Source organism: Tasmannia lanceolata, unplaced genomic scaffold (genome assembly GCF_043159265.1).
Source record: "Tasmannia lanceolata isolate RefF3 unplaced genomic scaffold, GAP_Taslan_0.1 ptg000008l, whole genome shotgun sequence".
Classification (NCBI taxonomy): Eukaryota; Viridiplantae; Streptophyta; class Magnoliopsida; order Canellales; family Winteraceae; genus Tasmannia; species Tasmannia lanceolata.
In genome coordinates, this window is record NW_027518685.1 from 38324039 (window position 1) to 38337015 (window position 12977).

The 12977-nt window shown below is 39.1% G+C and overlaps 1 protein-coding gene across 2 annotated transcripts in view; it reads left to right on the forward strand.

Moving 5' to 3' along the window:
• Positions 1–12612, forward strand: part of INDH (INDH1(iron-sulfur protein required for NADH dehydrogenase)) — a 63393-nt gene extending 50781 nt beyond the window's left edge. Inside the window, exons 8-10 of one of the 2 annotated variants that reach the window (XR_013253197.1) lie at positions 10834–10959; positions 12073–12323; positions 12427–12612. Coding sequence is in view for 1 of the 2 variants with exons in the window: in XM_077389419.1 (XP_077245534.1) it covers positions 10834–10959; positions 12073–12243 (297 nt within the window). In the remaining variant the exon portion in view is untranslated. Of the gene's footprint in view, positions 1–10833; positions 10960–12072 lie in introns of both variants that reach the window. The other variant, XM_077389419.1, reaches the window with a different exon arrangement.
• Positions 12613–12977: the final 365 nt, after the last annotated feature.

The following is a 12977-nucleotide window of genomic DNA, read 5'->3' on the forward strand; positions in this document are numbered from 1 at the left end:
AACATATAGGCTAGACTATTAGGATTTGAAAATCAATGGCAAGGGTAGGTGGAGACTGTATGAAAAAATAGGTATTGTCACTTCTCAAAGAACCTTTTTTCTAGTTGTTGATATAAGCATTTGATGTGCAGAGTTTTCTTCCTCGTGATTGGAGAGTCGGACTTCCTCCTTGCAATGTCCTTTGAATAGGCATGGGGGTAGCTCACGGAACTGTCAAAGTCCTCGGGGCTCCTCCGGAAGTCGTGAAGAGGCGAGGGATAGCCAACCTTCAACCCAAGGAAACACAGGTGTGTATCAGAGGCATGGAGATGACAGAGGGCAATGGTCTCGCCTTCACAAGTAGCGTTTTGGGTACTGTTCTGACACACCACCGACAAAGTACGAAAGTAGAAGAGAGGAAAAGAAGATCAGCCAGAGGTGGCAATGGGGATGATTGGTAGATAGTGTTGCTTTAAGGTGTTTGATGAAAAGCCTCAAAGAGAGTCTCTTCTCTCTCTGAGATGGAGATAAATATGGTTTTGACAGTCGGCAGCAACAACTGAGAAAGGAGTGAAGAAAACAATCTGGATCATTATTTGCCCGGCGGACGGCTAGATCGGCCGTCCGCCGGCGAAAGAGATATGTTGTGTTGTAATCAGTGCGAGGTTCGATCAACCTGCTCTAATACCATGAAAAATTAAGAATTTCCAATAATCTTTGCTTATCTTACAATCAAGCCTCTTGAGTGTTTTTATAGAACACTCAAAAGATTTATGGAAAGAGATTTGACAAGATTTGAGAAGATAATCTCAATACCTAATCAAGCCTACCTGCTTAATCTACGCCAATTAATCCAAATCAAATCTTGGATCTTATTCTCTAACAGGGATCACTAACTGAGATGATAATCTTCAATAGATAGGATATGACATTGTTGGAAAAAGTAGCATTGGGGTTTTGGGGTAGAATAGGACAAAACTAGGCCAAAAAGGGTGGGGGGGGGAGGGGGGAATTAAGGCTACGGTTAGGGTAGGGTTTGGCTAGGGTTGATGTTTGGTGAAGAGGAACGATGTGGTGGAGAAACAAAAAAAAGGTTTATGTTGGTGAGATTAGGGTTAGGGTAGATTTTAGGGTATTTGATGGTATTGGTGATAGCTTGATAGGTTTTAAGGATTCGAGATAGGGTTGACGAAGAAAGGAAAGGAAAACTAAATTAATCAAGAGAGGAGAGAAGTAGAAGATGTGAAAAAGAAAGAAAGAAAGGAGAACTAACAGTACCTTTACGGAGGTAGGATTACATTCAACCAAAGCTCTGATACCATGTTCAATCTTGCATCTTAATATGTGAGAGATGAGAGTGGAAGAAGAAGAGAGATGAGTAGACAAGATTGGAGAAAACATGCTTGAGAGATTAGAGCTCTCTTCACACGTAAATATATTTATATATGGTGTATATACAATGACTTAAATACCCTTAGGCTTGCAAACAATAAGTTTAACACAATCGAATTGTAAGATTCAATAAAAAAAATTGTAAGATTCATAAAAATTAAGATTCAATCATAGGATTCAAATCGTTATGCATAGGATTTGATTTGAATCGTAAAATCGAATCGTAAACTGTACGATTTTCAAAACAATGAACCTAATAGCGCTTTTAATTCCTTGTTCATATCTTTATTCACAAGGGTTAGAAATACAGAAGATAGACCAACCAGCCCATGTGTAGTCAAGATTTTATCCGAAGTCTTATCTATGAGAACAAAACATGTCATGGTTTTGTGGGGGAAGGCAGACTTTTGATAGTATATTGATTGTCAATGAAATGGAGTGCTATAAAAACATAAGGGTTATCTGTTTCTATTAAGGTTAGATTTGGACAAAGCCTATCGTAGGCTAGAATGACCCATGCTGTGGTAGACCCTAGAAAAAACCTCCTTCAGCCTAAAGTGGAGAAAATTGATTAATTTGAAAGAGACTAATATGTTGATGATACCATCATCCTTTCATCAACCTCAGTGGTCCAAGCTATATTGATCAATATCCTGATAGCTTTTATCAAGGAAGCCACTGGGCAAAGGATCAATAGAATAGTAGAACTATCTTTCAAAATAAATAAAATAAAAAATAGCATAGTAGACCTTATGTATATGGGATCAATATAGAGGAAATCATATTCAATGTTTTTGTAGATATTTTATGTTTTGAGATGATTAACTTTCCAATTAATTATATTGGTCTTCCTTTAAAGGAGAGGACTCTAAGCCCTCATGAATGGGATCTTGTTGTAGTAGGAACCGAATCCAAGCTAGGGGGTTGTAGAGGTAAATATTTTTCTTTATTTGGTAGTGTAATTCTATTTAAGGGGGAAGCCCTGAGACCGAGGTGGTCAATACATCAAAAACACAAAACAGCAAACAGATGACAACGGGCAAATAAAAGTAACAATAATAAAAGTCAAGGAGGTAGGACATCGAAGGTCTCCAAGTGGTTCTTGAAATTCCAGATCGGGCCAACCCGTTCGCTCCACTATTAGCGGATCTCGTAACATGCTGAAAGTAGATGGAGTGCCCCTCGATCCGATCCTAAATCTCCTCAATGTAATCGTTAAATCTCCATGGATGTGGATTCCTCCTATCCATCCACTTGTTAACAATGAGGGAGTCTCCTTCCACGATCAACCATCTCAAATATCTGATCTCAGTGAGTCTAAAACCTTGCAAAACTGCTCTCAGTCTTACCTCATTAGAATCCTCGACTCCAATGGGATCAAAGAAGTCCCACCTAGTCAACGCCTTCACTCACTAGATAGTCAGCGATACGATCCTCATTTAAATCTTATACAGGCCTTTGGAGGAGTTTTTAAAGATGCGAGCATTCCTGTCCGCCATAGAACCTAAATAGTGTCCAAAAGCATCGCCCTCCATATAATTCTTCCTTTTCCGGGCCAAGAGGCAAAGTACCAACACTCCAGTAAATCAATAAAGCGAGAAGGGAACCCCCACGACACCTCAAATCTCTTGAGGGTGGCAACTCTGCACTGAAGAAAGATATGGTCTACTGATTCCTCAGCCTCCAAACAGAGGGCGCAATAATCAACTATCAAGGACATCCGATTGGATCAAGTCCTATTATCTTATTGTCCAAGGCTATTGTGATAAGATTATATGGACTCCCGAGGTGATTCATCTATTTGGTCAAATCATGTGATTCCTTATTATCAAGCCAATCTTTGGAGATGAATTTCCCTCATATTTGGAGTCTTCCAGCTTCTCTTAGAGCCATTGACTTTTTATGGTGTGCTTTGCATGAAAATATTCTAATGGGAAATCAAGTTATCCAAGAGGAATATTTTTTATTCGATGAATTGCATATTTGTGTTTTCATAAGGAGACTCTTGGACACTTGTTTATCGAATGTTCTTCACCTCTCCAAATATGTGTTACTTCTTTGGTCTGTTCAAAATTTAAAATGTAACAATAATAATTTATAGGAATTTTGTGCTTGGAGCAAGAGACCTGTTAGAAACAAGAGGTTGGCATTCTTGGGAAGATTCTATTCCCTTCAATTTTTTGCCCAATTTGGAAAGAAAGGAATGGTGGACTTTTCAAAGTTAAAATTAATACCTTAGGTTCAGTAACCAATAAAGAAATTGTTGAAGTTTAAAGAGAGCTTCTAAAATATGCCACAAGGATTATTTTGGCCTTTGGGGGTCGCAGCCATTTGGATTCTCCTCTCTTCTGGATGGGTTAAGCTAAATTTTGATAGAAGCGTCAAAACCACTATGGAGGTCAATGCTAAAGCCCAAAAAATGGGGGATTGGGTGGGGGGATGAGAAAGTGGGTGGGTGGGTGCGTGGGTGTCGGATTCTACTGACTAGGTCTTGTTTGCATTTGCTGGTCCTTGTAGTGAATTAGTGATCATAACACGATAGTGGCATATATCATAACTGCATAGATAGGGTAAAATGTTTGGAAGCGTCAAAACCACTATGGAGGTCAATGCTAAAGTCCGAAAAATGGGGGATTGGGTGGGGGATGAGAAAGTGGTTGGGTGTCGGATTCTACTGACTAGGTCTTGTTTGCATTTGCTGGTCCTTGTAGTGAATCAGTGATGATAACATGATAGTGGCATATATCATAACTGCATAGACGGGGTAAAACGTTTGGAGTCTTTCTCTAAATCTAAAGTCTAGATTGAAGGCAATTTTCTTAACATTTTATATGACTTAAAAGACTAGTCCTGCATGGTGATTTGGAAGGTATTTGAAGAAAATTTGGGATAAAATGTTTGGAGTCTTTCTGTAACTCTTAAGTCTAGATTGAAGGCAATTTTCTAAACACTTTATGTTGCTCCAAAAAGACAGTAGTTCTGCATGGCAATTGGGAAGATAATTTGGATGTATGAAATATTTGTTGTTTGTTTGTTCAGAGAGCTCCTCCCACATACAAACAAGAGCTCCTCCCATATCTACCGGGAAGGAAATGCTAGGGCAGATTCTGTAGCTAATTTTAGTGCTGATCTATTAATATAAGGGTGTGATACAGATGCCTGAGTTGTAGTGGGTTTTGTTTCCCTCTTTCTTTTGTTGGTTTGATCAATCTTTTGTATTCCCCTTCTTTTATATTAACTATCAATAAAACTGTAATTGTTCTTAGAAAAAACCTAGGATATTGTTCTCAGATCTCTAGGTAATAACGTCATTGGATCTAAGTGGCTTTACAAACTAAAACAAAAGCCTGATGATATGATAGATAGGCCCTGTGGCACACAGGCCTATCTTGTAGCAAAAAGTATAATCAATAAGGACTGGACTGTGATGAGTTTAGTCATGGTTTAAAGATTCAAGAGTACTATATTCGATTGATTATAATGTTGCCTAACATTTTGGGTGATCTCTATCGCAAATGGACGTCAAGACTGTGTTTTACACGGTTTTCTAAAGGAGGAAACATGCATAGAACAACCTGAGGGGAGTGAGACAAGTGGACAGAGTTATTTCTACTGGCTAAAAAGGCCATATATGGACTTAAGCAAGCTCCTTGAGCATGGTTTAACAAACTCTAGCAAGCCCTTTGAAGACATTAATACCAAAGGAGTAGGTCCATTAACTCTTTATTTGTGAGACATATTCAAGCAAAGCAAGTATGGCACTCAATTTATTTATATGATATGATTATTGTGAGGGATGCTGAGGAAATAAAACCGATGAAAGAGATCTTTACACAAAAGTTTGATATGAAATGTAATTGAGATTTTTTCTACCTCGGGTGCTGAGATTGAGAGGTCCAAGGAAGAGATGACAATGACTCAAAGAAAATATATCATAGATCTCAAATGATGAATTGCGAGTCAAAAAGTACGCATGTGGTTTACAATAAAAAGATGACTAGTGAGGAAGAGAAGTTAAAAGTTCCTCTCATTTATGGTATTAGTTAACTGCTCTTCAAACTTACCTTCGCCAATCCTGTTATTATATATGTTTATATATGTAATAAATCAGGCTTATCGACGTCTATATAATCCTGGAGAGGAGCCTTTGGAGGCAACAAAGAGGATTATGAGATACATAAGATGAACCATGGGTTATGGCTTGTTTATGGGAGGTTTCTTTTTTGTGACAATCTTCTTCTTCCTCTTCTTCTTACATGTTTTGCACCATGTTCATATCAGTGGAAAAATATAATTATTGTTTTTTTTTTTGCCATTTCAAAAAAAGAAAAGAAAAAAAAAGCAATAATTATTGTTTATAACATTCAATTGCAAAGAGTATAAAAGGTGAAAGTGCAATGTGATTTTTTTTTCTTCATGAATTGTGCTTAAACTTCATAGTTTTCTATCCATTTCCTTTTAAGCTCATATCCAGAAGAATCAAGATTCCCCAACTGAAAACTACCTGGAAGGTTGCCTCTTTTAATATGTTAGTTAACATGTGATTATAAATTTATAACTACTGTAATTATGATGAGACAGCTAGTTGGTAACGTTACATTCATCAAATACATCTACATTATTGGTGTAAAATTTAGTTGAACGTGAGTGAAAGTACAATTACTATAGAATAGGGTGAGAATTAAAGTGGGTATAACTTTTGTTATTTAAGTTTTCTTGGAGGTGGAAACTTTACCAAGGAGTTGTTTTGAAACTCCTTGTGAGTAGAAGATTTGCATCAATGACCGGCACTGTGAGCATGTTACTTTCTTACTATGAAACAACCGGTTACTCCAAAAGCTTATTAAGCTATTGGAGGAGTTATTTAATCTTTATACTTTAACACTTTAACACTCCTCGTCACGTGTGGTCCCTCTTTTTAGGGTCGGCCTACACATAGCACATATGTCCCTCTTTTGGGTTGGCCTTTACATGTGGACTTTTTAATATCAGGGAGTTGTGAGATTCGAACCCCAAGACCTGGGGCTCTGATACCATGTGAAACAACCAGTTACTCCAAAAGCTTAAGCTATTGGAGAAGGTGTTATTTAATCTTTTTTACTTTTTTTTTTGAAAATTGACATATTTCATTGATACTATGAAAATTACAATAGGGACCAGGTTCCAAGTATCATTACATAGCATCAGTTAAGGCAATTCAATTCAGGGCTTACCCTGAATCACCAAGAGCCAGTGACATAAACTATTGAATCCTCCACATTCATAGAGCATATCTTACTCTACAGGTTAACCAACATATATTCTTCCCCAAGAGCACCCAGATATCTATCCAGTACTACTACTGCCTTTCCTAATTTCTATCATCGAGTTTTCTCGAATATCCAACCCCCTTGGAGGATCTACTTCTTTCTTGTAGCTCACCTGAAATTGGCATTGTATAGCCCAGTTGCACCTACTATTTCACCCACATATTTACAATGCCGTTTTGGCAGTATAAAAACCTAGATTTATATATACTATACTTCAACCACCATCCAGATCTTCCCAATTCACATTTTTTTTCCAAAAAACCAAAACTAAAGTTCCCCATAAAGTCTCGTTCATATAAACTATTACCCAAAAAGTCTCATTCTGCTTCCTTGCCATCTTTAAAAGTTCTCCATCCAATCAGAAGCTAATCTCCAACTTCCCAAAAAACCATCTATCACAGGCCTTTTAAACAAAACACCAAAACTAACTCTATCTCGGAACTTTCATGCACAGTTGCTCAATTCCATCAATAGGATCCCAATATCTAATTCCATTTCCATTTCTTTGGAGAAAAAGTTCGAGGCAAATTGTGGGTAAGCAACCTCGTCCACTGGATTCATCCGGATTGCTATCAGTTCTGATATCTTGCGAATGCAAAGGATTTGCTTCGCTTCCCATTCTAGCCGTCTCAAGTTGTTTGCATACCCCATACATCCTCGGAAAAAGGAAGATTGTAAACCGGTATACATATATCCTTTACATTATAAGTACCTATTAATGGAAAATATTCTTCCGCAATGAGCCTGTAATCCTCCTGAAAATGTTTCCATTGTCGTTTAATGATTCTTTTAACTAGTTCAAGAACGGTGGGGGCTTCCACCTAGGCTTTTACAACATTGTATTTCAGGTTACAGACCCACCGGCGATGCTGAAACCATTCCGAACAGTCGGGAAACTCTCTCCGTAATCTCTTATAAGTTCGAGAATCCGAAGAAGGAGAAGAAACCATTCTCCTAAACACTAAATAAAATTTTTACTTACCTTTTCTGAGGAATACCAACAGACCGGTTAATCTTAGCTTCATTACCCCTTATATAAATAAAATAAAATGAACCGCCCTAAACTTCGTATCCTTGGGCCCACAACCAAATCTCGAAAGAGCAGTTATTACGATCCTAGATTTCTTTCCCAACAAGGCTAATCTTTTTATTAACTTTGCACTAGAAGGACACTTGTCATCTCAATCACCAACCCCGAGGAGACTGGAGTAAGCTTTCCTTTCCTTTGGATATTCTTAGTTTTAAGATATTTCCATATCTTACTTGAGCCACAAGCCAACCATGAGTATCCCTTTTTCCTTGCTCACTCAGATTTGAGGTCACCTCATCCACAAGAGACGAAGACATTACGATGTAGGGTGGCCTTACTAAAACTTTCACCTTTTGATATTGGTGCTTCCAATGTTTAAAAATTCCTTGACTCGACAAGAACTCCCCCGAGTCGACTCCTTTTTTCCTTGCCCGCGTTCCGTGTTGCACCACATCTGCATTCCGCGTTTTGCCCTACAAAGTCAATAAACTCCTTCGACTCTCCCAAGTTATGACCGCGTCAACTTCGTCAACCACGTTCTTGGCCGCGTCCACGCCGAGTTGGCAAGGATTTTTCTTGGCCGCGTTCCCCTCATATCCGCGTTTTTAAACACTGGGTGCTTCTACTCTTTCTGGAATTGTCTCCAAGGAGGGGCCCAACTTTTTCCTTTGTCCTGAGCAGGGACCCCCTACAAAATTCTGCGATAGCCACTTTTGGCTAGAGTTTCCTTGCGCAACCAAATGTAGATTTACAACTTTCCGGAAAAGATCCGGTAGTCCCCTTTCTGACGGTACCTAAGTATTTCCTTACCTTTGCAAAACATCATTTCCTTGACCAGGAACGAAAAGGGCTAACATGCTCTGAGTGGCTCTTCAGCAGTGATCCCTTCAACTTTAACCCTTTCCCCTTAATAGGGCTGACGGAGGGGTAATCTGTACCCCAGGCAGGAAACCTTTCTGGCATGGAGGGATATTTGAAATTTGAAATCGATGGGGTAGGCCCCGAGGGTCCGACGGCTCCCCGGCCAACATGTTCTGGTGAAAGAGCGGACAGACATTCCGACGCCGACACAAAATTTTCCTGGATCTGAGGACCATGGTTCAAGGGGCCAAAAACTGATGGGGGTGGAGTCCTGCTCAAAAGCGTTGAACCCCTACTGCTTAGTGATTCAATTCCAATTGTGTAATTTTGACCGAAAATCTGAATTTGAATATATGATGGCAGGAACTTCCACCATGGAGCAAGAATTTTAGCAGACACGGAGGTCATACATTGGTTGTGGCTCCCTTCCATTTTTACTTCTAGAACTCGACCAAAAAGATTACCTAGAGCTTGAACTGTTGATGTGGCCCATACATGAAGAGGAATGCCATAGAATTTGACCCACAATTCCTCCAACCCCGGAGAGAAGTCTTTATTCCATGGGAGGAGGGAATGCAGTTGATCGTCCCACACATCATTGCCTTTGTCCAAGATCCCTGGAGCTTCTTCTTCCGACTCGAAGATAAATAAGACTTTGTCCTTTGATAGAAAACAAGGGCATGATAGGAGGGGGAGGTTCCAGACTCTCTTGGCCCACAGCCATAGATCATGAAGAGTCCCACCCTTATCTTTTATTTGCCCAATTAGGCAACTTCTGAGTGAAGATAGTCTTGACTCCACCTCCTTGCCCGATATAGAGAGGGCCGGAGTACCCCCCCTAGGGAGTATGGAGATCGTCCCGAGTCGGGCCAACGATCATCTTCATTAGAGTTCGTTTCGAGCTCCAGACTGTTAGATTCTTCATCTAAAGGCTGAGTCCCCTCCTTTAATTCCATACGACATCTCCGGCCTCTGTCTCTCCAGCTAAAACTAAGATATTTACAGGAGAGACAACACCAATCTTCTAATCTCCCATTTAGAGCCCTCTTCACGTTTCTTTTTTCTACCCACCTCCATGAGTTTGGGAGAGTAACCCCAGGAGCAGGTTCCCGATTGTGTTGTTTTTCCCAACGACTATACCGCCTCCATTTGAAGTTCCGATAGGCGCAATCATCGCAGTACCAATCCCTCATCCTTCGTAATAATCTTTTATACTTTAACATGTACAAATTTACTGTTGAAGGAGTTATTTAATCTTTATACTTTAACACTCCTCGTCCCGTGTGGTCCCTCTTTTTAAGGTCGGCGTACTCGTAGCACATATGGCCCCTCTTTTGGGTTGGCCTTTACATGTGGACTTTTTAATATCAGGGAGTTGTGAGATTCGAATCCCAACACCTGGGGCTCTGATACCATGTGAAACAACCAGTTACTCCAAAAGCTTAAGCTATTGGAGAAGGTGTTATTTAATCTTTTATAATTTAACACTTACAAATTTACTGTTGAAGGAGTTATTTAATCTTTATACTTTAACACTCCTCGTCCCGTGTGGTCCCTCTTTTAAGGGTCGGCCTACACGTAGCACATATGGCCCGTCTTTTGGGTTGTCCTTTACATGTGGACTTTTTAATATCAGGGAGTTGTGAGATTCGAATCCCAAGACCTGGGCTCTGATACCATGTGAAACAACCAGTTACTCCAAAAGCTTAAGCTATTGGAGAAGTTGTTATTTAATCTTTTATACTTTAACACTAACAAATTTACTGTAATGTTAGGGATGGTTCCTAATGAAGCTCTAGAAACAGTTTTGTTCGTCGTCAAATTATTTATTGTATCATATATTTGTTGCATCATCCATTAATGCTCAAAGAAAACTTTAGTTTCTATTAGTATCCTAGGATCATGTAAACCGGGTTTAAATTTTTTATTGATGATGTTCCAAAATCTTTTTTGATGGATAATGATATTCCAGAATATTTTCCAGCGGTAACATGTTCCAGAGTCTGGCTACAGATTGTATTTGAAAATCATGTCTTGTTGATATTTAATTGGTCACATGGCATATTTGTGCTTATAGCCAGCCTTGGTATTTCTCTGGTGTTGCTTTTGTTGGTAGCAGATTTTCTAATTAATCAGGTCCCAGGTGTTAACTTAAGTTGTTACTGTTTATCATCCGGCATGTTCTTTGAATTGGTTTATGATTTGTAAGGAAGTCTTCTGTTAATCTTGTTTACTCAGCTTAAAAGTTGCTTGTTTTGGCAGATTTTAGGACTAATAGAGAACATGAGCTGCTTTAAATGTCCACATTGTGGTGAGCAATCATACATTTTTGGGAGCGGAGGAGCTCGTAGAACAGCTGATGAAATGGATATGGAGTTCCTTGGTGAGGTATGCACTAATCGTTTTGATTTTTCATGATCACGATATTACTACCTTTCATGGGTGCATAAGTGGAAGAAGATCACCCACTGCGTGTCCCTTAATTCACTCACCTTCTTAGTTGTTCTCTTATGTAAAACTTTCTTTGTCAATTTATTATGAGGCATAGAGGATCTTACACTTATGGAAGAAGGCGAGCCTTGGCACAACAGTAAGGTTGCTCCATTGTGACCTGGTCGTCACGGGTTCTAGTCATGGAAACAGCCTCTCTGCAAAGCAGGGGTAAGGCTGCGTACATCTTCCCCTCCCCAGACTCCGCAATGGCGGGAGGCTCGTGCACTGGGCCGCCCTTATAGAGGATCTTACACTACAAAATTTCCCACGTCTCTTCCATAATATGAAGCCAAAAATTGAATTTTGCTTTCTAACCTTTCCTCCTGTCACTTGAAAACTAAAGTGTACCTGTATCATGCATATGCAAAACAGATCTATTCTGGTGTATATAGAAACACCTGAGTTCCTTCCAGCCAACGACAATTTTCTCATTCTGATTACCCGAGCTATCATTGTAAATTTTTTCGTAAAATCATTCTCAGCAACAACTATCTTATTCTTTCATCAGTGAGTAGATAGTACTCTTGATGTCACAGTTCTTTCCTAAAACATTCACCTCTGTGAGGAGCAGTTTGTTGAACCAAAATCAATTGTATTCCTTTTTAATCTGCTATTGTTAAATTTGTCCGTAAGTGGGTCTATTCAAGTTAGTATATCCTCCAGTTATGATATCTGAGTGGAGACTAGGACGTGAGGGGGAGTGTTAAATCACAAGTGATTAAATAACACCATCTCCGACTATTTAAGCTTTTGGAGTAATTGGTTTTATACATGGTATTAGAGCTATTGCCTCATGGCAGGTCCTGGGTTCAAAACCCAACAACTCCTTGCTTTAAAAATCCCCGTGTATGGCCAACCCAACAAAGAGGGGCCACACGTGAAGGGGGAGTGTTGAACGATAAATGATTGAATAACACCAACTCTAACAGCTCAAGCTTTTGGAGTAATTGTTTGTTTCACAAGATGCATATTCCTTCGATTTTTACAGTTGGTATGTTTCTCTTTTAGATACCTTTAGAGGTTGAGATCAGAAAAACTTCAGACGAAGGCAATCCGATAGTTATTTCTGCACCTGATTCTGAAGCCTCCAAAGCATATAGCGAGTTGGCTAATAAAGTTGTCAACAAACTGGAGGAGTTCACAAAGGGAGAACAGAACCGTCCACAGATTTTATTATGAGACTGAGCAAGTTTAGATTAAGGGTGGAGGGTAACATTAGAAGAGGACCATCCAATCGATCTACGGATTCAATCATAAAGGTATAAATCTCTTACTCGATAGTATATAGTAGTTACAGATTAACAAAACTTAACTTGATGGGCGTTATCTATGTACTCTTGAGTGACAATCTTGACACCACAGGCTTGATCCCAACTTACTGGACTAGAAAAAAAGAACTTAGTTATCAGCAAGACGAGAGACGAGAGTATTGATTACTGTTGTTTGTTCATTACCAATACCTGAGGTAACTCATGTATAATTCCCTTTTAATTTTTACTGAAAATGGTGTTTTTGACCCGAAATTTCTATAATAAGTGCATTTTTCAATTTGAGCAGTGTTATTTTTGTAAAATTATGTAATCTGAGGCACTACAATCAATCTGTGGCTGGGGTTCGATCTCAGCTTACCAATAAAAAAAAATACAATCAATCTGTGGCTGCTCTTTGATGCATCAGAGTGTGGTTCTCTCAACAGGTAAACAACACATGAAATGAACAGAATATAACAAATGGTATAAATATGTTTTGTAAGTTAGCACTGTAAAATTGATTTGCTTAAGTAGGCTGTGAAGCAAATTTGACAGATAATAGGTTCAAAATTTATTGAAGGCCGGTGATAAATTCACCTCCACTTTACCGGTTGTGATGTTGTGACATCACAAACGGTCACACGAGCACCTGTACAACCATCT